This window comes from Loxodonta africana, chromosome X, assembly GCF_030014295.1.
Source record: "Loxodonta africana isolate mLoxAfr1 chromosome X, mLoxAfr1.hap2, whole genome shotgun sequence".
NCBI lineage: Eukaryota > Metazoa > Chordata > Mammalia > Proboscidea > Elephantidae > Loxodonta > Loxodonta africana.
Genome location: NC_087369.1, coordinates 15,162,414 through 15,189,574, shown reverse-complemented (window position 1 = coordinate 15,189,574; position 27,161 = coordinate 15,162,414). Strand labels below are relative to the sequence as shown.

The 27,161-nt window shown below is 41.6% G+C and overlaps 1 protein-coding gene across 4 annotated transcripts in view; it reads right to left on the bottom strand.

Annotated features, from left to right (window-relative positions):
- Positions 1-27,151, bottom strand: part of OFD1 (OFD1 centriole and centriolar satellite protein) — a 36,869-nt gene extending 9,718 nt beyond the window's left edge. Inside the window, exons 1-15 of one of the 4 annotated variants that reach the window (XM_010595783.3) lie at positions 27,058-27,151; positions 26,453-26,551; positions 25,443-25,643; positions 23,252-23,320; positions 23,135-23,165; positions 18,687-18,794; positions 15,392-15,528; positions 14,894-15,067; positions 12,417-12,523; positions 9,042-9,161; positions 6,349-6,422; positions 5,060-5,151; positions 3,918-4,107; positions 2,993-3,123; positions 2,361-2,472 (exon numbers count right to left, since the gene is read on the bottom strand). In XM_010595783.3, coding sequence (XP_010594085.1) covers positions 2,361-2,472; positions 2,993-3,123; positions 3,918-4,107; positions 5,060-5,151; positions 6,349-6,422; positions 9,042-9,161; positions 12,417-12,523; positions 14,894-15,067; positions 15,392-15,528; positions 18,687-18,794; positions 23,135-23,165; positions 23,252-23,320; positions 25,443-25,643; positions 26,453-26,545 — 1,639 coding nt within the window. In that variant the 5' untranslated portion in view covers positions 26,546-26,551; positions 27,058-27,151. Of the gene's footprint in view, positions 1-2,360; positions 2,473-2,992; positions 3,124-3,917; positions 4,108-5,059; positions 5,152-6,348; positions 6,423-9,041; positions 9,162-12,416; positions 12,524-14,893; positions 15,068-15,391; positions 15,529-18,686; positions 18,795-23,134; positions 23,166-23,251; positions 23,321-25,442; positions 25,644-26,452; positions 26,552-26,724 lie in introns of all 4 variants that reach the window. The other 3 variants (XM_064277984.1, XM_010595782.3, XM_023555199.2) reach the window with 3 other exon arrangements.
- Between the last annotated feature and the right edge of the window lie 10 nt (positions 27,152-27,161).

The window sequence follows — 27,161 nt, the reverse complement described above, 5'->3', positions numbered from 1 at the left end:
AGCCTTGGTGGCACAGTGCTTAAGCACTTGGCTGCTAACTAAAGGTCACCTCTCCTCAACAGAAAGATGTGGCACTCTGCTTCCGTAAAGATTACAGCCTTGGAAACCCAATGGGGCAGATCTACCCTGTCCTATAGGGTTGCTATGAGTCAGAATTGATCTGACAGCGATGGGTTTGGTTTTTTGGTTTGGATTGAGAGCTTTGTACGGCTTTATATGCCTTCTTCCGTAATGCATGATATAAATTCACAATCCTTCATGCACAATTTTAAAATCCAAAAAGTCCTGAGCACTAAAGACGTAGTCATGATTTATTTGGTGACAAAGACTAACCAGACCTAAACTCATTTGGCTGAAAAACTTGATCTGAACTGATGTAAACTCATTTATAAGCTCTACTTATTCCACCTAGCATGAATATTCATGCATCTGATTGTAAAGTAATTAATCTGTGTCTTGGTCCCCTAGTGCTGCTATAACAGAAATACCACAATGGATGGCTTTAACAAAGAGAAGTTTATTCTCTCACAGTCTAGTAGGCTAGAAGTCCAAATTCAGGGTGTCTGCTCCAGGGGAAGGCTTTCTTTCTGTGTTGGCTCTGGGGGAAAGTCCTTGTTATCAATCTTCCCCTGGACTAGGAGCTTCTCCACACAGGAACCCTGGGTCTGAAGGATGCGCTCTGCTCCCGGCACTGCTATCTTGGTGGTATAAGGCCCCGTCTCTCTGCTCACTTCTCTTTCATCTCTTGTAAGATAAAAGGTGATGCAGGCCACACCCCACGGAAACTCCCTTTACACTGGATCAGGGATGTGACCTGAGCAAGGGTGTTACATACCACCCTAATCCTCTTTAACATAATCTAATCTTGCTTCATTAATCACAGGCAGAGACTAGGATTTACAACACACAGGAAAATTATACCAACCACAAAATGGAGGACAACCACAGAATACTGGGAATCATGGCCTAACCAAGTTGACAGATATTTCTGGGGACACAATTCAATCCATGACAACCTGCCCAGCTACAGGAAGCTGCCCCAGGCCCGTGGGCTGTTGCGAAATAAATACATGGTACATGGCCAGAGTTTCAGATAAGGGAATGAGGACCTGCAATCCCAGCAAGCCTAGGACTTGGCACTGTTGCTGCCCCCGTTGTACGAAGGGGACTGAGGCTTACTGAGGCTGGGTCACACCGTTAGCAAGGGGTAGGTGCTGCTGAGATTTCCTAACGCAAAGCCCCTGCACGTGCCTGCTCCTCTCCTGCAATGCTCCCTATGGGGCCAGACACGGTGCTGCAAACCACACACTTGCAATGGGCAACACATGCTTCTGAAAAGGTTCCATCCGCACTGAACTGTTTTTTGATACAAGGTTGCTATGATTTCAGCTACAGGCAGCCTGGCCAACATAGAATTGCTGAGAGAAAAAGAGGAAGAGGAAAGAATAGAAATGAGTAGAGATACAAATAAAAATAGTGTGGACAGAAGGGAACAAGGGACTGACAAGGAAAGAGTGCAGGTGGGACATAAGGAAGGCTCAGAACAAGGAAGCGTGAGAAGCTGGCTGAACAGGTTTAACACACAGAACCTTGAGCTTAAAAGCAGCTAAGAAAAAGCATCTAAGCTGCAATATAGTTCTTATGAAGGAGGCAGGGGGAGATATGACTGCATCCATAGTAAAGACAGTAACACAGCGACAGCACTGACCACTTCTGGAGTGTCTTATATGTCCCAGGTACTATACTGGAGCCCACCTGATTTAATCTTCATTCAGCACAACACTGGAAGAAGGTAAAGAAATGTGCCAGAGGCCAAATGACTAACTTTACAATTGGGGTCCAAAACCAAAGATGGTTCTCTGATTCCAACACCGGTGCTCTTTCCACTAGGCCACCTGGCTCATATATGTGTATGCATGTATGTATAGGCATGTATGCATGTATGTATTATTATGTATGTGTGCATACGTGCACGTACCTGGATATCTGTCTGTCAAGAAAAGACAAAGCCACCCAACGATCAATCGAGTCCTACTTTTGGGGTAACAAATAAAGGAAAGCCTAGGTCCAGGGAGACTTTTGGGACTCCTGTGTCACACAGAGCAGCCACCACACCATTTGTGGTTGTGATGTGAGGCACTCCCAAGCCAGGGGGCACTTCGGAAGGCAAATCAATGTTGGCAGTTGCCAGCTGGTATTCCGAAATGGATGGGCAGTTTTACTTCAAAGAAAACATGTATTTCTATGCCTTTTCCTCTAATACGAGAATTACTAAAAATTCCATAAAAATCACGACACATCCTCAAATGTTAAAAGCTTTACACAAACACAAATATTCACGGGTTGCAAACATCTCTAACCTGTCTGGGTTTGCTTCAGTTGCAATTTTAAGTCGGCAATCTGCGTAGTTAACCTCTTCACAGAGGCATCATAATCTATTATCTGGGCCTTCAGCTGTGCCGAATGTTCAATCTGAAAAGATGTGAAAAGGAAAAGAAATCAAGGTAAGACAAATCACAGCTCACTTTGAAAGGAAGAATTCTCTCATGGTGCTTGTTTTATTTTTGTTTTCCCAATTCTGAGAAGGTTTACACCAGTAATCAACAGGGCCTCTATGAAAGAAAAACAAGCCGAACACACAAAGAAGCTTTTCACCACGCTTTTCATTCCTATCAAAGAAGAGCGCCTCCAGGGCAGGCAGGGAGAAATCAGAAAAAGCTGGTCAGTATTTGTAAGCCAAACTGCGTCCCGGCAGGGTGAGAATCAAGAGACACTTTATAGGTGGGCACCACAGGCATGTAAGTAATAGGAAGTCATATAATCGCTAGAGAATGTTCTCAGATGAGAGAGGAGACCTTTAGCATAGCTGGGGCAGTGATTTCTAATGTTAAAATAAGTAAGTCTGGTTTACGCTGGGTGTGACTTACACCAAGTTCCGATGTCCACCAAGTGGCCTGCCACAATACCTGAACAAGCGAAGAGCAATACTTACTTCATTCTGCAGCCGTTTTTCCAGAGCTTTCTTGTGAGTTTCAAACTCCTTATGCTTAAGCACTATAGCATTTTCTGCTTTCTTTAATTCTTTCTGAAAAACTGCAAGCTCAAGAGATGGTTGAGCTAGGCCTAAGAAGGGAAAAAAAATCCTAGTCATTTCCAATCTTGTGTTTTCTTATTTTACTTAACAAAACTGGCTACGGAGGTTTTAAATGGTTCTTCCTTTTCTTTGCATTCAATGCAATTAATATTACATTAATTCTATTATATGGGCAAAAAGGCAATCATGATTCACAAAATTACATGTTAATGCAAAATTTATTAATTGCCCTATAGAGTCCTACTCCTAGTAACAGAATGCTTTCAAATCCTCCAACGAACTTGACAGCCCGTCTCTCCCCTCCACTACGCACAGAAGGGAGAGAAGGAGCGTTCTATCAACAACTGTCCAGTCTCATCCGTGCATCTATCTGGGACAGTCGGGGCCCAGGCAGAAGGCAGATGGCACTCACACATCAGGCCATCTGTGAACTGTTTTTTCAAGGGTGACTTCTGGAGGGTAACTACAAAGGATGGTGTCATTCCCTGGGGCAGTAACGTGTCACGCAGCTACCACCCCGGGGCCACCATCCTGGAGGAAGCAAGCAGTACCTACCTCAACCTCACCCTTCTCCCAGCCTCCAAGTGCTTGCCAGTGTCCCCACTGGCCAAACCCAACCAGGAGTCAGAGGGTGTGGGAGCCGTACAGGCAGATTACTGCTACTTCTTACAGTGGCACTATTAATTATCCAATAGCAAGCAAAAAGGAAGTCATTTCCATCCAAGAATCGTTAACTTTATAAAATCTTCCCAATGTAAGTCTACCTTACAGGCACTGACTTAATATGAACTATAAAAATGGGCAAACCCAGAAAAAGACATACGGTTTAGGAGAAGCAAGTTTTCACTTCTACTCTCTTCCAGCTGCTGTTTCAGCAATTTATTTTGTGCCTGCAGCTCCAGTTTCTCTTCTTTTAGTGGTGAATAATCACTCATCCCTTTAACCTTTTCACTCAGCAAGTGGTTTTGTTTTGCTGTTGCCAAAGACTGGGCTTTGAGAGACTCTAACTCAAGCTGAAATCAAAAAAGGACACATCACATTTGTACAAAGACCCTACAGCACTGCTTAAGTCTAAGTTGGCAGGATGCTTTCAACTGGGCACCACAATTTAATTCAGGTCACTCAACAGACACAGAGTAGGGGGAAGTTCACCGAACTTGAATCATATGGAACTCTGTCCTATGAGGCAAATGCTTCTGATTAAGATTATCACCCCATTTTCCAGACGCAACTAAGGACCTGAACAACCAGATTGTCATAATACCCTGATTTAAATACAAAAAGGTGAGAAAGAAATGCTGACTAATCTACCGTGAGCAGCTTTCCTTAGCATAACATATCTGCTAGATGGATATGGAATCCTACAGATGCGTAAGTCATCACAAGGGCAAAAATAAATTGCATATATGGATTATACTTGGAGTACCTAACGTTCCAGCTCTACCCCTCAGACAGCACGCTAATGAGCAGAAATAAAGAATGAGTGGCACGTGGAAGTGCATCTCACTTTGTTCTCACCTATAAGACATCCATGGGATGACAGGAATGTTAACCTGTTGCTGATGGGAAAGAGGAAGAGGCTGAGGTAGAAACTGACCTGTACTGACCACCCACATCCATTAGCCCACTGAATTCCCTCAACCACCATGTGGTATGGGTAGTGTTCCAAATTTTAGGGATAAGGAATCTGAGGTCACAGAACCTGCCCAAAGGCACACAAGTAGAAAGGGAGAGAAGCAAGATTCAAGCAGGACTCTAGGTCTCCAAAGCACATGTTCTTTCCAGGCATCCATCCCTCTGTGACTTAGATTCAAACTAAGAACTATTTTATGAACGTAACTTCATAGACATATAATAAACAATCCCAGTGTCCCAGGAGATAGCTGCAGATAAATTATGGATGACTAAAAAGTTTCATACACTTCCTAACACAGATTTAGAAAAAACCACAGGCTGAACAATTACCTCAAGTTCTTTCACACGGTTTACGGACTGACTGAATTCTTGCTTTTTGGAATTAATAACTGTGAGCTCTTCTTGCAAATGCACAGCTTTTTCTGAAAGAAAAAGCCAACCAATTAAAGATTATGATACTTTCAGAGGGAATACAAATGCCATTTAATAAGTTATGGCCAATATGTCAGGCCTAACTACCTATCTTTCATAATCTAAATAGCAGATGGCCAAAAATCCCACTGCTGTTGAATCAATCTTGACTCACAGTGACCCCATACGACAGAGCAGGCTGTAATCTTTATGGAAGCAGACTAACTCATTTTTCTCCCACAGGGCAGCTGGTGGGTTCAGACTGCCGACCTTTTTTCAGTTGGCAGCCAAGTGCCTTAGGCACTGCGCTGCCAGGGGTCAAAAATTCAGTGGGCAAGGAGGAAATAAAGCCTGTTACCCAAAAGGTGATGGGAAGTTATAGCAGTCATGTATGTGGTGAAATCTCTCCGCTACATATGTTAATCAGTTATACCATCTGCTCAGAGCACAGGGCCTTAAGGCAACAGTCCTTAATTTCCTTCAAGACAAAAATTTTTCTGTTAAACTAACACAAGATTATGAAGATATATCATCAAAAAATAATGTGCTGAATACACAATGGTATTAACTCCTAAAGAAGCACTGGTTTCCACAAGATAGTAGTAAAAGGAACACCAATATTAAGTATCTGGCCCTGGTTTATGCCCAAGAATCCTTTGAAATTTCTGCCAAAAGTCCAACTTCTTGTCCCAGGCAATTTCCTTGAAATATACTGAAATGCAAAATACTTGAAGAGTGAAAAATTATTCAACTTCCCTAGTCTCAGGCTAATATATAAAAGAGTTTAGAAGGTTATCTGTCAAGTCAAAATATTATGAAGCATGAAAATATATTAGAAGTAAAGGCAATAAGAAACTAGTGCATATGGGACACAGAAGTTAAAACACAACCTTCCCTAAGTAAAACATTAAGTCTCTGCCGGTCGAAAGGATGTTTACTGGATGGCAGTAAGCTGCTGCCACCTTGACAGCCAGAGCCTTTCTTATTAAACTATACTGAAAGAAAGTTGGATAAAATGCTGACAATAAATCACTGACCCATGTGAATACATATGAAGGTTTGCCAAAAGGTAGTGAAAAACGATGATCATTTTTCAATTTTGTAAAATAAGACTATTAACAGTGAAGTATAAGCTATATATTTTTCAGAATACAGACAGACCCACTCACATCAGAACTGTAAACAACAGCCCCCCTGCCAAGAATCACCTTTATTTTTCCTTTCATCTTCAATCAGTCTATTAGTTCTAGTGATGTATTCGTCCTTTAGTTCAAGTTGATACCTGAGGGTCAGAATGACAAGAATGAGTTTCTCTGTCATTTTCCTGGAAGGCTCCTAGCAATACGTGAGCTTATTAAAGGCACGGAGGCACCTAAGGACACTTAACAGGAGAAGGCATGAGCTTCAAGGTCTCTCAGTAATACACAATAAGGCCAGGGATCTGAATTCTGAACATAAAAGGTCCAGTGAAACCCTGCCCAAATTCTGTAAACTGGGTCCCAAAAACCCAATCACGCAAAATGAAGGGCTGTGTTATTGTGAGGTTACTGAAAGCAATTATTGTTCAGTTGGTCTCGGCTAACACAAAAGGCAGAGAAGTTCAAAAGTTAAACCTACACTGTCCACAGCAGACTCGCCAACGATCTGAGAAAATCCCAAAAGAAAACAAGTCAGTTGTTTCTAATCCACCTGTCCCACCCCACCTCGTCCCCCAACCAGGACAAGAGCTTTTGCCCTCAGTACCGAGAGCCAACTGCCAGCAGCATTATGTCCAGATTTGTGATACCAAAAGGTATATTTTCAGGAGTTTTACTGTCTCTTCAACAGCTGTTACCAACTTTCTGGTTCAGAAATGGGAGGAAGGAAAAAGATGCATTCCTGTGGTGAACAGCCTCCAAATCGCAACACTTGCCCAAGTTATATGAGGATACCCAAAACCAGGCATCTTCCATGCCACAGAGAATGTCGAAATGGTGCCAAACAGTGCCCTAGCTACCCGGCTATGTAAAAGTAACATGCACACTTCTGTTCGTTTACTCCTAGGTATTTAACAACAGATCTTTCAGTGCTTGCTATTACAATGACTGACTTAAAATATGTGAATAAAAGCCATCATTTCAAAATTGTCATATTCTTTTTTAAACAGAGTACTTTTAAAGACTTATGACCTCAAGAAACCTTTGCAAGTACTCAGTAAGGTGATATCCCTGAAAAATTATGGGCAAGGCAGGAAAAAAAAGCTGCTGATTCGTATTAGGAAAGAGCAGAGCAGCTGAGCTGAGTCAGCCCATCTCTGTGCCTTCATTTATTCAGTATTACCTGAGCCCTTACTATGGGCCAGATGCTACGGCGGGCACTAGAGAGAAAGGCTGCCATTTGGGCATAATATCTTTGTACTGATATATTATTTGCTGGAGCACAAAGCTCAGACTAGAGGAATGCTCCACTAGAGGTGTCCATACTTTCCTTTCCTCTATTATTTTTTTTTTTTTTGCTTCATTAAGTTAATTTTATTTTCTTTGGATTCTGGCTTTGCAGAATCTTGAAGGAATACAAAGCACATGTTCACTGACAAAAACTGCAGCCATGTTGTTGTTGGTGTTAGCTGCCCGACAACATCAGACTCACGGCAACCCCATACACAACGGGATTGGACTGCTGAGATCAGAGGGTTTGCACAGGCTGATGTCCAGAAGCAGATTGCCAGGCCTTTCTTCCTAGTCCATCTTAGTCTGGAAGCAGCACTGAAACCACAGCAGCACACAAGCCTCCACTGAGAAGACAGGTGGTGGCTGCACTACAGCTACAAGTAGATTAATTTATAAACTGTTAGATATGCCTACCCTAGTGGCAGTATGGGTAGGGTTGAGAAGGTAACTAAACTTGACAATTCCAAATTTTACAGCTTGCCAGCTGTGCAAGCTGAGCAAGTCACAAGGTGCTCTAAAAATTACAGCAAATCTAGCAAGCGGCCATCTAAGATGCATCAATGAGTCTCAACCCACCTGGTTCAAAGGAGAATGAAGAACACCAAGGACACAAGGCAATTACAAGCCCAAGAGACAGAAAAGGCCATATAAACCAAAGACTATATCAGCCTGAGGCCAGAAGAACTAGATGGTGCCCAGCTACAACCGATGACTGCCCTGACAGGGAACACAACAGAGAACCCCTGAGGGAGCAGGAGAGCAGTGGGATGCAGATCCCAAATTCTCATAAGGCCAGACTTAATGGTCTGACTGAGACTAGAAGGACCCTGGTGGTCATGGCCCCCAGACCTTCTGTTGGCCCAGGATAGGAACCATTCCCAAAGCCAACTCGTCAGACATGGATTGGACTGGACAATGGGTTGGAGAGGGATGCTGGTGAGGAGTGAGCTTCTTGGATCAGGTGGACACTTAAGACTATGTTGGCATCTCCTGCCTGGAGGGGAGATGAGAAGGTAGAGGGGGTTGAAGCTGGCGAAATGGACATGAAAAGAGAGAGTGGAGGGAGGGAAGGGGTTGTCTCATAAGGGGGAGAGTAATTGGGAGTATGTAGCAAGGTGTATATAAGTTTCTATGTGAGAGACTAACTTGATTTGTATACTTTCAGTTAAAGCAAAAAAAAAAAAAAACTACAGCAATCACAGGTCCTCAATAAATGTTAGAGAAGCTATGCTTAAGAGTGAGCAGAGGATGTTATTCTCTATGCTGTACCGTTTTAAAACTACCCTAACTCAAACACTCATAGGAAAGGCTTGAGTGACAATGAAAAAAAAAATACATATATACACATATTTTTTAAACACTAAATTTTGCTATAAAATGTTAATTTTTATCTACTTTATCAGCTTTCGTCATGGTTCTGTCCCTTAATTCAAATACATTACTATCCTTCTTTAAAAACTCCCAACAATTACCTTAGAAGTTCAGTCTTGAGCTTTTGATCATAGGTCTCCTCAAGAGTCTTTACATTCAGCTCCCGTCTCCTAAGCACATCATCCACAGTTCTGTTTTTTTCTTCTTGTAGCCTCTGGGACCTGAAATGAGCAAAAAGAGAGAGAACAAATAAAAACACAACATCTGAGGTAACTAACTCAGAAAAAAAATAACATTTGTTTTTAGCTCAACAGATCAACGATCAACTGTGATTTCACTGTCACTGCTGAGAAAAAAAAGGAAAGAACCGGGAGTCCTCCCTATGTTTTATGAAGTGCCCAGTTACGGTGGCTCTGCACTAGCAGTTGTAACTGTTCCATGACACCTGGCTGGGGGGAGTGTGCAAGTCAAGACCCAAAGTGGTTTCTGAGGAAAGATAATTAACACTTAAAAAATGGTCACGCAACTAGCTCAACTGGCATAACATGGTTTATAAAGAAAATGTTCTACATCCTACTTTGGCAAGTAGCATCTGGGGTCTTAAATGCTTGTGAGCGGCCATCTAAGATACTCCACTGGTCCTGCCCTGTCTGGAGCAAGGGAGAATGAAGAAAATCAAAGACACAGGGGAAAGACTGGTCCCAAGGATGAATGGACCACAACTACCACAGCCTTCACCAGACTGAGTCCAGCACAACGAGATAGTACCCGGCTACCACCACTGACTGCTCTGACATGGATCACAACAGAGGGTCCCAGACAGAGTTGGAGGAAAATGTACAGCAAAATTCTAACTCACAAAAAAAGACCAGACTTACTGATCTGACACACTGGAGAAACTCCAAGAGCATGGCCCCTGGACACCCTTTTAACTGAGTACTGAAGTTGCTCCTGAGGTTCACTCTTCAGCCAAAGATTAGACAGGCCCTTAAAACAAAATGAGACTAAATGGGCACACCAGTTCAGGGGCAAGGATGAGAAGGCAGGAGGGGGTGGAATAGCTGGTAACGGGAACCCTAGGTTGAGAAGGGGAGTGTTGACATGTCGTGGGGTTGACAACCAATATCACAAAACAATATGTATATAAATTGTTTAATTAGAAACTAATTTGCTCTGTAAACATCCATCTAAAGTACAATAAAAAAAATTAAAAAAAGGTCATAAACCCATTGCCATCGAGTCAATTCCAATTCATAGCAACCCTATAGGACAGAGTAGAACCGCCCCATAGGGTTTCTAAGGAGTGGCTGGTGGATTCGAACTGCCAACCTTTTGGTTAGCAGTTACAAAGAAAACTTAAGTTAGTGTAATGATATGCTTGTTTATTCTATATTATTGTTTCAAAGTGTGGAATTTAATTGATTAGCACATAGATATTAAAGTAGAAGATTCATTTTTGTCATTTCATAATCTACTAATGGAAAATTGAAAAGAGCGTGGAAAGAGAGCAAAAACTAGATGGATCGATCACGACTTCCAAATACCAAAGAATGAAATGATCACCATAGTGAGCCTTTAACCATAAAACCAAGTTCGAAGCTGGGGAACTGTGTTAACAGGTGCCTAGATCAAAGCATAATGGTAAATACTACGGAACACTGACTATTCTGAGAAGAGGATAAAGGCCCTATATACAAGCTCCCTCTGCTGGCTAATCTGTAAAGCAGCAGAGCAATATACTAAATTTATTTAGCTTAGAACAGGGCTTTGAAATGGTTCGAACCCCTGCTGAGAATCTGCATTTCTAACAAGTTCCTCCCTACCTCCCCCGCCAAAAAAACGCAAATCTGTTGCTGTGGAGTCAATTTTGACTTATAGCAACCCTACAGGACACAGGAGAACTACCCATAGGGCTTCCAAGGAGCAGCTGGTGGATTCGAATTGCTGATCTTTTTGGTTAGTAGCCGAGCTCTTAACCATTCTGCCACCAGTGCTCCAACAAGTTCCCAGGTGAGGCTAATGCTGCTGGTTAGGGACCAATTCTGACAACCACCAGCATAGCCCAACCAAACCAAACCCACTGCCATCATGATTCTGATTCATAGCCACCCTGTAGGTCAGGGTAGAACTGCCCCATAGTGTTTCCAAGGCTGTAAACCTTTACAGAAGCAGACTGCCACATCTTTCTCCTGTGGAACAGCTGGTGGGTTCCAATCGCTGACCTTCCAGTTAGCAGTGAAGCACTTAACTACTGCGCCACCAGGGCTCCTTACTAGTAGAGCATAAGAATGACCTGGAGATGTCCTTAAAAACTGCAGGTTCTGATTCAGTGTATCTGGGGTAGAAATGCACATTCTCAGCAGGGGTTTGAACTGGAACGCACTGATTCAAAGCCCTGGTTTAGATGCTTAGGAAGGAGGAGATGGGGAAGTGGAGGCAAAGAAGTGATCATATAATCATCAAGTGTCAATACCCAAACTTTGTTCCTTTTCTTTACTCTCCCTTGATCAATTTACCTCTTCGGGATTGCCAAAAAGAGAGTAAGGTAGACAGAGTGAAGAAATCAAGCCAACTAAGTCTATGTAAACAAGAAAACAAATGAAGGAAGATGAAAGAAGATTCCCGAATGGGAATGAAATGAATAAAGATTCCTGGACAGGAATTAAATAAGATTCCCGGATTGGAACTGATATCAATTAAAAGCAGATTCAAAATGAGAAAGACGGTTTATTCCACAAACTACAGGCTGGAGAGCTTGATGAATCCGGAGTAAAATCTGAAGGAGGAAACATTCGTGAGGACTCAGAAACTAAGTTAACACACATCACGAGACACAGTTCCACCCAGTCCAAGTCAAGTGAGTCACCGCATTTCCCTTTTTGAGAGCAGAGCAGATCAACGTGGCAGGTCTGGGTCTCTGGAATCCATTTCCTGTACACACAGCCAACTGTGTGATTGGAATGACTGGCCAGAATTGTGACGTGTTAACACATTATTAGTCTTCAAATTATTTGTTTGGTCTTATTGTAGCCTGCTGTTGGCTTCTCGTTCCGCTTTTCATCTTAATGTCTAACACTTTCAAAGCAAAAACCCTGGTCTTTCTTTCCTGTACCTTCTAAAGCCAGGTGATCGACCAAAAAAAAAAAAAAACTAAACCCACTGCCAGCGAGCTGATTCCGACTCACAGCAATCCTACAGGACAGAGTGAACTGCCCCACAAGGCTGTAATCTTTACAGAAGCAGACTGCCACATCTTTCTTCTGAGGAGCAGCTGCTGGGTTCCATCTGCTGACCTTTCAGTTAGCAGCCGAGCACTCAACCACTGCGCCACCAGGGCTCCTCTAAACGAGGTGATACCGCCCTTTATAACCAAGGCCTCTAGTTGATAATTAACATTAGGATACTCAGACATATATTCAGTAACGCTTTTGTATCTCATTCCTTCTGAATATCTAAAATGGATACATATTACTTACAATTCAAAAGCTTCAATTCTTTGCTTCAGTTCTGCTTCTCTGCCTCTTAGCAGATCTATATCCTTTAGTAGAACCTGCCTTTGGGCATAAATTTCTTTGGTTTCAATCTGTACAGGAAAGCATTAACTTTTAGCAAGCAGGCTATGGAAAATACAACAAATTTGAACTAATATCCTACACCTCCTAAATTCTAAAAAAACAAAGTATAGGTATTCAGGGTATCAATTTCACTTTCAAAAGGTTCCAATTCAAGGTACATTTTTGGCCTGTCCTAAGTTTCCCCCTCCCCCAGTGACTGTTACGTTCCATTACCCTATATTCCTAACATCCTCTGTCTAATTATTTTACTTAGTTAGCATCTCTCAGACACTCAACATTTCGATAAGTTCTTCAGTAAGAACAAATTTAAACAAAACGTGCTTTCAGTAAGAAAACACCAACAGAATAAAATCCTCAGGGTCCTCTTGGGGGTGGTATCTGAATGGTGCAGTTCATAAGTCCTTCTGGCTCAGGGGCAGCAGGCTAACATGAACTCAGGATGAACGAGACACACTTCCATTAAGAGTGTTCACAGGGAGCCAGGGCTGACTGAACGCCTATCATGTGGCAAGCAGCTCCCTGGGAGCTGGATATGAAAAGGCCAGCAGATATAGCCCGCCTTTAAAGAGCCTGTGATTCAGTCAGGAAGAGAGAAACAAAACACGTAGCTACGCTCCGATTTGATCATTTAATAACGGAAACACTTTAATAACCATGTGGTAGGACCAGCCAAGTCCACTGCCGTCAAGTCAATTACGACTCATAATGACCCTGTAGGACAGAGTAGAACTTTTCCCATAGGGTTTCCAAGAAGCAGCTGGTGGATTCAAACTGCTGACCTTTTTTGGTTAGCAGCCCTAGCTCTTAACCACTGTGCCACCAGGGCTCCATGTGCTAGGAAGTAGGCCTGAATAAGTCAGCCAGTGGGAGTCAGAGAAGGTGTCACCAAAGAGGTGACATTTAAGCTGGATCTGGAAGGACAGTACAGTTTTCTCAGGGAGAGAAGGGGAAGGCATTCCAGGTGCAGAAATAAAGGCAAGGTGCTTTTTATGAGGGTGACAATAGTAATATCATGGGCTCTTCTCTAAAACCTTCAGATAATTCGGTCACTAGAGGGGGATTCAGGTCTGTCCACTGGTAGGTCTGACCTAGTCAGTCACCCACCTTGAAGATGAAGCTGATAATCTAAACAATATACTATCATCTCAAAGACATGTGCTTCATATGTTTATTTTTATGGCTGAAAGGTGCCCAGCCCAATTGTCAGAAATGTCACATGAAATTGTAGAGGTAGTGCAATTATCATTAAACAAGGTCTTATTGAGAAGACCCAAGGAAGGGGGGACATTTGGGGAAAGCCCCCCTACATTCAGCATCTCCTGCTATCCGTAGTTTGAGATGTACATTGGGAACAGTGCCACAAAGCCAGTCTGGGCTAAGACATGGCCCTTGGGAAAGGAACATGGTTTTCTAAAAGAGTGATCCAATCCTGGCTGCTGCCACACACTCCCTGCCATTCCTCCATCTGTCCCGTCACTCTCCTGGGTGACTAGATCACACGGCCACATCGTTGACCCCCCCGCCCCCACCCCCCGGCTCTGGACTCTGCTCCAGGGGCCTCCACCTTAGCTCCACTTCCACAGCGCCCTCCAATGGCAGATGCTGCATTTTGTTTCCTGTCTTCTCTGGAAACCTCAGCCTGCAACTCTGCACCCTTGATCCACCTTCTTCCATCCGTCAGTCTCCCTAGACCTATTCTTTGGTCTCCTTGAGACTGCCCTGTATCCCTCCCTTTCCCCTAGTTTATCAGCCACTCACCATCTCCTCTGGCTCCCTTTGCCACCCACCTGAACCCCAGTGTCTTCAATGAAACAGACTGACTTTCTCTATGAAAAGAAATTAAGCTGTATAAAGGTCCACTCCCCAAGCACACCTATGTTTCTACCCGCTGGCCTTACAATGCCCCCCACCCCAAGAGCTATAATGGAAAAACCACCTGAAAGCACTTGGTTTGGCTAATTGCCAATTCCAGGCTCCTCATCTCAGTAAGGCCCTTAGCACAGCTTGATCAGGCCTCTCTGCTTTCGAGAGCTGCTCTTCCCTTGCCCACAAGCAGCTTTTCTAAACCTCACATCCTCCCTCTCTCTCCTCAAACCCTCTGCCAAACCCTCCAATCTGCCTAAGATGGAGTTCACTGAGTATGAACTTCTCATAACCCCAACCCCGACATTCGTGTCCGCCATCCTTTCCTTTCCACTGGTCTGGGAGGAAGGACATCCTTGTATCCTTTTCTAGGCTGACCCTTCTATTTGCCCTCTTGACCAGTCCCCTACTGCTTCCCTGGGGCCTTGTTCCATCAATTAGCCCATCTTCCTCCTGCACCTCCTGTACTCCAGCTGCAGGGAATATCCACCCATTAAATTACTTTAAAATATTACCTCCTGATGCTTTTGAATTCGCTCAAGGGTATTCTTTTCCCGAGAAATGAGGGCTTCAGATTTTGCTTGACAAACTCTGTCAAATTCATTCTGGAACTCAGCTAATTCCTTTTCATATTTTCTTTTCTCTTCCATTTTAATTTTTGCTATTTCAGTATCCTTAAAATACTTCAACTGCCAAATGATTACAAACAATGGTAAGTACCAATTACTAAAGAAATAGTAACAAATTCTTTCACCATTTTTTGGTTTAATATTAATGCTCCATCCAAATATATTCAGTTTTAATTCACCGTTAGTTTCAGCTCACTCACTGTATCTGTAGGATTGATTCAAAAGGCATAAAGAAATGGCAGCAACTGGAAATGAAAATAATATGCACAACAGTATAGTAGCCCATTCATTAAAAAAGGTTCTAGGTATTTTCTCATAGACTTAAGACTAAGACATTAAAAGACAAGTAAAACTATTGTTCTTGCTTAACAAGATAAAGCTTACTTTTTGAACCATCTCTGCCCGAAGTTGCTGTTCTATTTCTCTCTTATATGCATTTAACTTTCTTTCCAGAGATTCTGATTTGGGACGCTGAGAATAAGCATCTGCAAACTGATCATCAATAAGCCGAAGCTTCTCAGCTATAAAAAAAAAAAAACGACATATCAAATTAGGGTACATAAACATGGTCAGCTGCACAAGGGCCAAGCCTCTGCTAAAGAGCCAGTATATTTAGGGGAAACTGCAGGGATGGCTGCCATTTACTTTGAAATGCATCAAAAAATAAGATGGATTAATGGCTGGGCAGGTAAGCCACGAAGCAATAAAAACTGACTGGTCGAATCTAGGTGGTGGGTATCTAAGTGCTCACTATAAAATTCTTTCAACTTTTCTGTATGTTGGAAAATTTTCATAACAAAGTGTTGGGGGAAAAAGAAAGCAAAGAGTACAAAAAAAAGGTAAGTGGAAAAAACACTGAAGTCTCTTCCCAGTCTCTCAGTGCCAGGGCAGAGAGCTCTTTGATTAGACTTCGATGAAAACTGACTTACACGTTCAAAATGCTGATATTAAAAATGAACTCCTTCACTTTACAAATGGGGAAACAAATGCCCATATACCTTAGGTGACTTCCAGAGGGTTAAGCAACTACATAATGGCAAAACTGGGAATAAAACAAGGTCTGCTGTCTCGCATTCCAGCGTTTTCTCCACCAGTCCAGTTGCCCACAAACAAACTGTGGATCAGAAGTAACCATGTAGCAGAATGTAAACTTGGAGCTAGAGTGCCATATCAACCACGAGTAACACCAATGCCCACCAAAAAAGTATGCACAGAACAAAAAGGCTGGCGGAAGTAGATCAAAATATTGACATGTGTGTCTCTGGTTGGCATAACTTTAGGTGTGCTTTTCCATCTACTTTTCTGAAGTTTCCACGCTTTATAACTGTGCTGACCAATACAGCAGTCTCCAGGCACACGTGGCTAGTGAGCACTTGAAATGTGGCCTGTTGGAACTGAGATGTGCTCTAAGGGCAAAAGACACATCTGATTTCAAAGACTTAGCACAAAAAACAAATGTAAAAGACTGCATTTTTACTCCGCGGTACAAAGATGTAGCAGTCGGCTTCCATAAAGATTACAGTCTTGGAAACTCTATGGGGCCATTCTACTTTGTCCTGTAGGGCTGCTACGAGTTGAAACCAACTTGATGGCAATGGGTTACATGTTGAAATAATATTTTGGATATATTGGGACATATAAGATATATTACTAAAACTAATTTTCACCTGTTTTGTTGTTTATTTTTTCTAATCTGGCTACCAAGAAATTTAAAATTACATATACGGCTCACATTATGGGACAACACCCCATAATATGCATGTACTATGTTTTTAATGGAACAGAACCTATACTTGCCTCAATTAAAGGCCAAGTCACACAACAAGGCTTTCACAAATTCTGTACTCCTTATTTTCTTCAAAGGTAAAGGCACTATTGCTATTCGTTAGTAAGGTAGGGCCATGACATCCAATAATCACATAAAGGATCATTTTAACCAGCTGCTTCCCATCTCTACTAGGCACAATGCTAAAGGGAAGGACGGTACTGTAAAAAGGCTGTACAGTGGAAAAAGCTCTGGGTCATGGACCAGAAAATCTGGAGTCTAGTATTAGTTCTGACACAGATGGGGTATTTCGAAGTTGCTCTTCCCCTGGGACCTCGGTTTCCTCAACTATAAAATGAAGTGATGGGCCAGTGACATCTCTAGTTCTCTGCAATGAAAACAGTCTATGATTTTCTTAGTTGTTGTAAAATAAATTTCAACAAGACATAAGGAAGAAATGCCCAGTTAAGAGAGGTTAAACACAACCAACAAGGAAGAATGTGGATCTTTGGATCCTTGTTTGATTTGGAAAATGTAGCCCTGGCACCCGTAATGATAGAAAGCAACACTGGCGAGCAATTGTGGTGAAATGAGTTCCCCTTTATGTGGCCTTTTGCCTTGGTTCTTAGGAAAAACAGCTTGAGAGATTTTTCCCCCTAATTACCTTTGCCCTAGTTTTCTACCCCAGGGGATTTGTCATTTTTGCCCAGGTTGATTGACATTTCTTGGGTAGGCTATAAACAACTTGGTTTTGACACTTTTTGTCTGGTCCCGGGCTGCAGCTTGCCCTGTGATTGGTACGCATCATGCAGGGATTGGTCAGTAGACTATGCAAATGAGGTGAGTTTTTGCCCAGCCGAGCTTGGTGGCCTACCAAGAGGGGATTGGTCAGTTTGTAGCCCTGGTAGGAGGGCCATGCCTTGAAATTCACAACAGGTTGTGTATTTAAGCAGCCAGCCTGATACAGGTTTTTGAGAGAGAGAAAGAAGAAGGGAAGAAGCAGAGAGAGGAGGCAAGAAGCCTCTTAAAAGAGCTGTACACTGGTCAAGAGCTATAACACAGATCACAGTGAGAGGCCCGGAAGAAGCCCAGCAGCAGAGCCAGCAGCAACAGGCCTGGAAGGGGCTAGCAGCAGAGCCCGTGGTGGCAGGCCTGCAAGGGACCCAGCAGCAGAGCCAGCAATGACAGACAGCAGGGCTAAGAAGAGCTTTCCCTGAGGAAGCCTAGAGGAGCTGACAGAGCTGTACTATACTGAAGGGAGACTCTGCCTACATGCCTCCTAATCCTGAGTTGTACCCTGTTCCTTAATAAACCACTGAATTGTTAGTACGGTCTGTGAGTTCTATGTGGCCACTTCAACAGATTACCAAACCCAGCAGAAAAGTAGAGAGTGCCGTGGGAGGGACAGCTGGTATCAGAATTGGTAAAGGCTGGAGAGTGGAGGTATGTCTGACCTTCACCTCATGGAGCTTTGTGCTTACAGTGAGTCTCATTATCCCCCATAAAGCTGGATATGTTCTGATGACACTACTGTTACCACTCCTACTACCATTTTATAGCAATTCCTGGTTCCTTCCAGAGGTACAATTCAGAAAGAAAAGAATTCCCTGGCAACCTGCTGGATGCGTCCCTCCAGTTCAAGGAACAGCCACGTAACAGGAAAAAAAAAAAAAAAAAAAACCAAACCCACTGCCGTCGAGTCAATTCTGACTCATAGCGACCCTACAGGACAGAGTAGAACTGCCCCACAGAGTTTCTAGGGAGCGCCTGGTGGATTTGAACTGCCAACCTTTTGGGTAGCAGTCGTAGCTCTTAACCACTACACCACCAGGGTTTCCACATAATAGAAAGTCAGGTAAATTCTTTTAAAGAGAAAACAGAAGAACTGAAATTATGAAAGAAGGCTATAATTACCAAGAGAGTCTTTGCTTGAAAATGCTGGGCTTGTTTGAGTTTCCACATCACAACTCTCTTTAGCCTGATGATACTCGGCCAACTCTTTTAAAAACTGCATAAGAAAACCTAAAAAACACAATGTATACAATTCTGTTTCAGAATAGTATCACTCAGACATTGCTCACTGTTTATATAATCACAGTTTTATAACATTATCCATTTTTACATTATTTTTTAAATAACTCCTGAGGGAAGGCCTTTCCAAATATGGTAACATGAAACCTAGAAGCAGTGAGAAATATTTATCAATCTACCTACATAAAAATTAAAACCTTATATACAGCATGATGTAACATGCACAGAGTCAAAAGACAAACAATACACTGGAAAAAACATACACAATAATATGGAGATCAAAGCAAAAAAAAAAAAAAAAAACGAAACCCGCTGCCTTCAAGTTGATTCCGACTCATAGTGACTCAACAGGACAGAATAGAACAGCCCCACAGAGTTTCCAAAGAGCGGCTGGTGGATTCAAACTGCGTTTTGGTTAGCAGCCGTAGTGCTTAACCACTACACCACCAGGGCTCCAATATGGTGACAGAGAATTAATATCAAAGAGCTCTTGCAAATCAGTTGAGAAAACAGAAAAATAGAAAGAAACAGACAAGCAATTTGCAGGAAAAAATGTATAATGTTGAATAAACAAACAAAATCACAAATAAATGCAAATTAATACTACAAAGAAGAGACCATATTTTCCCTATAAGATTGCTAAGATTAAAACTTTGGAACTACTAAGTGTTGGCAAGGGAGTAGGGAAACAGGCACTCTCATTCACTTGGGAGGGAGATTCATCAGTTTATATGTATATTTAAAATACATATGTTCTTTAATCTAGTAACTGCACTTCTATGAATTTATACAGCTATACTTTGACAGGACCCCTGGTGGCGCAGTGGTTAAGAGCTATGGCTGCTACCCAAAAGGTCAGCCGTTCAAATCTACCAGCCAGTCCTTGGAAACCCTACGGGGGCAGTTCTACTCTGTCCTGTAGGGTCACTATGAGTCCAAATTGACTTGATGGCAACGGGTTGGGCCGAGTTTGGTTTGGTTCTGGTACACTTCCACAAGGGCACAAGGGTGTGTACGTTGCACGTTGCTTCGAATGGCAAAAAATAAACAATAAAATAACCAGATCCCCATCAATAGAGGGCTAATTAAATACATTCTTTAAAAAGGATTAGACAGTCTAAGTACACTGCTACAGAAAGATTAAAAAAAAGCAAATTGCAAAACAGCATCTATGGTTAAGACCCCATTTCTCAGTGTGTATGCTTTTTTTTATGCTTTTTTGAGTTTTATATTCATAACAAAACTCTGAAAGGATAAACAAGAAACTATTACTGCTGGTTATCAGTAGAAAGCGAGATTAGAGGATACGGGCAGAATTTTCTATTTTTCTTTCACTTTAAACCCTTCTGAGTTGTCTGAAACTTTTTAATAAAAACCATAAGCATAAATTATTTTAAAATTTTTAGTTTTCTTAAAAACAAAGTTGAAAGGACTTCTACTTTTGCATAAGCCAAGCTAAGGGCCTTTTTTCTTTTCTGCTGAGGACTTAAAAATTCTGTTGTCGTTAGATGCTGTCGAGTCAGTTCCAACTCATAGCGATCCTAGAAACAGAACAAAACACTTCCTGGTCCTGCGCCATCCTCACAATTGTTGCTATGTCTGAACCCATTGTTGCCGCTGCTGTGTCAGTCCATCTTGTTGAGGGTCTTCTTCTTTTTCGTTGACCTTGTACTTGACCAAGCAGGATGTCCTTCTCCAGGGACTCCCATTATTTTAGCTTCCTTTGCAAACACAGGATCGCATACAAACTACACAACTTCCCCCTTATACAGACATCGTTCCCCGATTTAACAACCACATATGAGCCAACTGCTGATGTATCAGAAACCACTGCATGCAAAAGCCAATTTGCCTCAGAATAAATTTCTTAATCACAACTATTTCCCCTCAGAAGTTCAAGGCCAGTCTGATAAATGCTTCTTTGGAGATAATTTTTTCTTTCTATAACATGTGTAGAAATTCCAAAACTTTCGATTCTTGTAATACCTAAGTTAAAGAATGTGTCTATCTTCACTGATTTTTGCCTAGAACCAAAGGATCCCCCTTCTAATCTATAAATATAAATCTTCAGCATGGGAAACTTTTCTTCCATTAAAAAGAAAACATTGATTTATCTGCTCTAATTGTACTGGTTTGCCTTTAGCAACAATTACCCATAAGTTAGATCTTTGTCTCTGAATCCTTTATCTTCTCTCACATTATTTTTCTCAGCTGACAGAGCAAGGAAATATATGTGTGTATATTAACCTGTGCATATACACATATCTATAAATATTTCTATATGTAGCTGTCTGTATCTATGTTACACTAAACATAATTTCATACTGATGTCTCCAACTCTAATTCATTACTACATGGATCATTCTATCTTCCTCTCCTTGCTCATCTGAAATCTCCGACTCCGACAGTGAGAAACATGGCTCCCATCATCCGCCATCTATTTACTTAATTGTTCAATTCCAGTACACATGTATAGTGGTTTCAGAATTGTTAAGCAATATCCCATGTGAAACAACTTTCTTAACTAGAGTACAGTGCTTATATACAGTTCCTTTTGCCTTTAATTGTAACAGTTTCTACTCATTTCCAAAGTTAGGTTGTTGAGTACCTTTTCCCCCACTTCTCCAATGAGGTCATTTCATACATCTGTAATAAAGTTGGATTGTTTTGTCACAGTCTGCATTCCACCCTGGAATCACCTGACCTCCTAAATTTGCATACAGTAAGGTTCACTTTTTGTTCTGGGAAGCTCTATGGGTTTTGACAAATGTATAGTGTCATGTATCCCACCGTCACAGTATCATGCAGAGTTCTTTCACCACCTTAAATAACTCCCCTGGGCTTCTCTATTTAATTCTCCAACCCCTCCCCCCACCCAAATCCCTGGCAACCACTGATTTGCTGTCTCTATAGTTTTGCCTTTTCCAGAATATCATACAAATGGAATCATAACAGTATATATCCAGTTCAGACTGACCTTTTTCACTTAACAATATGCATTTAAGATTCATTTGTATTTGTGCATGCCTTGATATGAGCTGGAATCAACTCGATGGCAATGGGTTTGGTTTTTTTAATTTGTTTTGATAGGGCATCCCTTTTTTTTTTCTTTAAATTGTGTTTTAGGTAAAAGTTTACATAGCAAATCAGTCTCTCCTTAAACAACACACAAACTGTTTTGTGACATTGTTTGCCAACCCCGTAATAGTGTATCCCTTTTCATTGTCAAATAATATTCCATTGTATGGATGTACCACAGTTTATCCATTCACCTACTGAGGGGCATCTTGTTTGCTTACAATTTCCGCCCATTGTCAAGTCTAACCTACAGTGTGGCACCCACAGTAGTTATGGACTCTTGAAAGCTTATTACCAAGACCAAAATTAAGGAATTTATCAGACCTATATATTATATAAATACTTAGGAAACCCTGGTGGCATAGTGGTTAAGTGCTAAGGCTGCTAATCAAAAGGTCGGAAGTTTGAATCCACCAGGCGTTCCTCAGAAACCCCGTGGGGTAATTCTACTCTGTCCTGTAGGGTTGCTATGAGTCAGAATTGACCTGCCGGCAATGGGTTTTATATAAATATTTAAGAATAAAAACAATAATAATAGCACTTATAACTGAACAGGTATTTCAATCTTTCAGCAGAAATATTAATACAATTAATACTCTATATATTAATTGAGTGATTTTTTGGGGGGAAATGTTCCAAACAGTGGATATTTTTACAAAGAGTTATCTTTCAATCTATTTGTGGGGATCTTTATGCTGTCTGCAGTTTTATTTGTGTATCTAAGGGTTATTAAGAAGATGGAAATTTGGGGGAAATGATCTACATTTTTCCATCTTTTTAATAACCGTTAGATACACAAATAAAACTGCAGACAGCATAAAGATCCGCACAAATAGACTGAAAGACTCTCTTTGGAAATTTGGGGGAAGTGATTTACATTTGGAAACCCTGGTGGCGTAGTGGTTAAATGCTACTGCTGCTAACCAAGAGGTCAGCAGTTTGAATCCGCAAGGCGCTCCTTGGAAACTCTATGGGGCAGTTCTACTCTGTCCTGTAGGGTCGTTATGAGTTGGAATTGACTCGACGGCAGTGGGTTTGGTTTTTTGCTTTGGATCTAAATTTGTCAGAACAACAGAAGAATGGATTGTTTTATTTAAAAGGTAAGGTATTATCAGAAGGAAAATCAAATGATTTAATTCAAATTAAATTCCCTACTCTTCTCCCTAAAAATCATTAGTTTCATACTTTTATAGGAACAAGTACATGACCATGACAAAAATGTTGCTATTCTCTACAAAGGTGAAGGCTCCTACCTTTTTGGTTTTCTTGTTCAAATCCTGAAATCTGTTAAAAGAAAATATTTCATCTTTATTCAACTATTTTGTTATAATTAACAAATCAAGTAGATTACAAAAACTAAACAGTCCTACCAGTGATTTGTAGAGACTGGATGCAGGGTTGATCTTAATGAGTTGTAATAGATCCTGCATAGTAAACATCTTAAGACAAAAAAAGGAGTTAAATAAGTAGACATATTTTTACATGGATGTTTAAAGGATAAATTAGGACATTTTTCTAATATGAGATTAGAAATCATGCTTCAGATTAAAGAAAAAATAAGATTATAACAATGCTAATAATGCAAAATTGAAGCTCTTTTCTGATACTGCTAGATAAATTACAATAAGCACATTGAGATTAAAAAGATAAAATATTTTTCTTGGGCACATAATTAACCTCCAAATATTTCACAAAGATTATATGCCCAACAGAAATGACAGAAATGGTTAATGCCTTACGGATGACAAACACTTAAATAGCTGATGAACCAATGAATATATGAGTGATTTCTGAGGTCTTTCAATTACGATAAATTTTTTGAAGTACTTACCGTTTTGAAATGCAAATAAAGTAAATGTTTACTGTCTTTACAATTATCAATCCTAAAATATTTTTAAACAAGGCATTTTGGGTGGCTATTCTTAATACAGAAACCCTGGTGGCATAGTGGTTAAGTGTTACGACTGCTAAGCAAGAGGCTGGCAGTTTGAATCCGCCAGGCGCTCCTTGGAAACTCTATCGGGCAGTTCTACTCTGTCCTATAGGGTAGTTATGAGTCGGAATTGACTCGACGGCAGTGGGTTTGGGTTTTGGTTTGATTCTTAATACATATTTCTCCTACTGCGTGTATCGCTTACTATGTCTACCCTGAGAACGCTGATATAATTTGTTTTCTGCTGGCTTCCTTTAAAGAAAAAGCTCTATATGGTATTTTATATTAGCAGAAACCTTAAATATATGAATTGAATTGAGTATTGCTATAATAATTATATAATTGATTAGTACTCACACATCAAGTAAAATTCTGAAATGAAATTAGAAACTTAAGAGAATGATGGACCAAAAAAAGAATTTCTAACACTGACGAATAAAATTTGGTTGTTAATGAAGAAACAAAGGATATTTAAGTCTTCAGTTTTCATTCAAATACTGTTGTTGTTTTGGACAGTTACGGATGAAGTAAAGAGAGTATGGAAAATTTACTATATCTGCCTTTAAAATAGTAAAATGTGACTAATATGTTCAAGTCCCTGGGTGGTGCAAAGGGTTAATGTGCTCGGCTGCTAATCAAAGGTTGGAGATTTCAGTCTACCCAGAAGGGCCTCAGAAGAAAGGCCTGGTGATGTACTTCTGAAAAATCAGCCAATGAAAGCCCTGTGGAGCACAGTTCTACTCTGACACACACAGGGTCGCCATAAGTCAGCATCAATTTGATAGCAATTGGTTTCATTTTGGGTTTTTGATACATTGAAAGAGTAATGGTGGATAAATATAACTAAAATAATTAGAAAAGTAGTAAAACATAAAACATCTGTTTTAATACTTGAGAACTAGACAGATTTTTAAAAATTACATATCCTTCACTTCTTTTATGTAACTGCAAAGAAGGAAACATCTGAAGATACTGTAACACAGTAAAAAGGGTATACTTTTGTTGTTGCAGTTAGGTGCTGTCTGAGTTGGTTCAGACTCATAGCAACCCTATAAGATAGAGCAGAACTGCCCATAGGGTTATCCAAGGAGCAGCTGGTGGGTTTGAACTGCTGACCTTTTGGTTAGCAGCCGAGCTCTTAACCACTACACCACTAGGGCTCCACAGATCTACATTTACTGCCTGTTCCGCCACTTAAAGTTGTGTGACCTTGGGCAAGTCACTTCACCTCCTGAGTCTGGTTCCTCATGGATAATACACAGAACACCTGCAGCGTGTTAGCACAGTGCCAAGCACACGGTAGACACTTGGTATAAATGGCGGCTATGATTCACGTTCGACTACACAGAATGCAAGGTCAATTCTAGCCCCAAACATTCAGTGATTCTATACATCACTATTTTACAAAAGACCAACTGAGATAGCAGGGAACTAATAATAATCAAATGTATTACATATTTGTTACAGTACATAACAAATATGGTATGTGCAGGTAGGATGTAAATTCAGATAAATCAGAAATGGACCTAGCCAGTCAAGGAGCACTTAGTTATTATGTAGCACTTTACTATTATCAGAGGAAAAAGCTGTTAAGAGAAAATTCAAAAATAGAAAAGGGCAGACTTTACCTTTTCTTTTGCCAAACCGCTTTCTGGAAAGAAAACAGAAAGTGAATACTCATAGCCACATCTTTGTAAGTGATCTGCAACGAGAGAGTTGGAAGCGCCTATTAAGAGGGCGCTCCCTTCCACTGGAATGGACTGAGGCTTCAGTTCTCCACTCAAAACAGGGTGCATCAATTCATGAATTAGCTGGTTTCTCAGCTGTGTCTAGCTCAGAAAAAAAAATGAAAGGAGGGAAAAATTATTCAGCAGGATTGTTTCACTAGATACACAGATCGGTCACATTAATTAAAACCCTTCCTTTTATTTCCAGGATGGATCTAGAACCACGGTCAAAAGTTAGGAATCTTTCCCTGCACACTGTCTTACCCTGTGAGACCAGCGGCCCTGTGGGCTCCAGACAAAACTTTCACCAGCCTCCAAGTGAGCCGGTGGTTACCAGAACCCTTGTGTACTTCACTTTCCTATGCGCCCATTTCAGTAACTTAAGATCAGGATATCAAGTATAGGAGACGAATCTATCACTTCATCACATCTCTGTGGTTTGTCGGATGTTATGAAAATACACTGGGTCAAATCAGTTTACTGGGCATACTGATCAAAATAAAGTTGGGTCCCCAAAAGAGAAATAACACTCGCAAGACAGCAATTAGCAAACCCAAAGAAGGCTTATGGAGATGCACTTTACAAAATACCTATTGTTGCAGGAACCTATAAATTAAATTAATAAAACAAATCTAACCTTACTACATGTTACACTCTCCTATCTTCATGTCAGCTCAATAAATCTGTTATTTGAATATGGTCTTTTAAAAAGACTCGATCTCTTTCAACTATTTTCAAGAAACTTTATTATTTCAGGAGAGTTATACAGGATCATAAAAGTGTAATTCACCCGGACAAGCTGCATATCATACTGTTTTAAATATCCAAGACCTGGATAACCTCAAATGGAGACTACCTGGTGCGGATTATGCTTGTAAAAGTTATACAACACATATACCTAAAGCTGATACCTTGAGAGTGTCCAGTATACCCCGATCCTTAAACGTCTGGTACAGCCTTTTACGCAGTTCATCTTGACTCAACCCTTCAGGCTTGGGAGGCATGGGGGACTGGAAGAGAAAACGCGGCGCGGGTTATCTGGCGGGCCGAGGGGCCGGCAATTTCTGATCGCAGGCCGTGGCCTCCAAGGAAACTAGAGGCGTCCCAGCAGGGAAAGGAGTTTAACGAACTAAACAAAAGGCTTCACTTCCGCCCGTGTCCCGAGGAGGGGCGCGGTATCTACCTGAGCCATCAGGTGTGTGGTTCCTCCCGCGCCCGCCCCGCCCGCCCGCCGCAGCCCGAGTTCGAGGCCCAGCCCCAGCTGCAGGCCCGGGTCGCGGGGGGCATTTCGGCCCTCAGAGCCCTCCATTGTCCCGGGGGCTCGGAAGGAACGAGGGAGCAGAACGCTCTGCCCCGCGCTTCGAATTAAGAACTCGGACAAAGGTGCGCATTTCCTTTCTCCGTGGTTCTCGTGGGTGGGCGGGGTGGTGGTCTAGGCGCGACCCTCAAAAGCAGCTGGAGGGCGGACGGGGAGAGAAGACGCAGAAGCAGGGGAGTCAGCACCGAGCGTTCTCACCACTCACACCGCATCCTACCCCTCCCGAAAGCCCGCCACAGCGACCGCCCGCACTTAGAGCGCTACGGCGCAAGCGCCCGGCTGGAAGGCTCTGACCGGGAGGC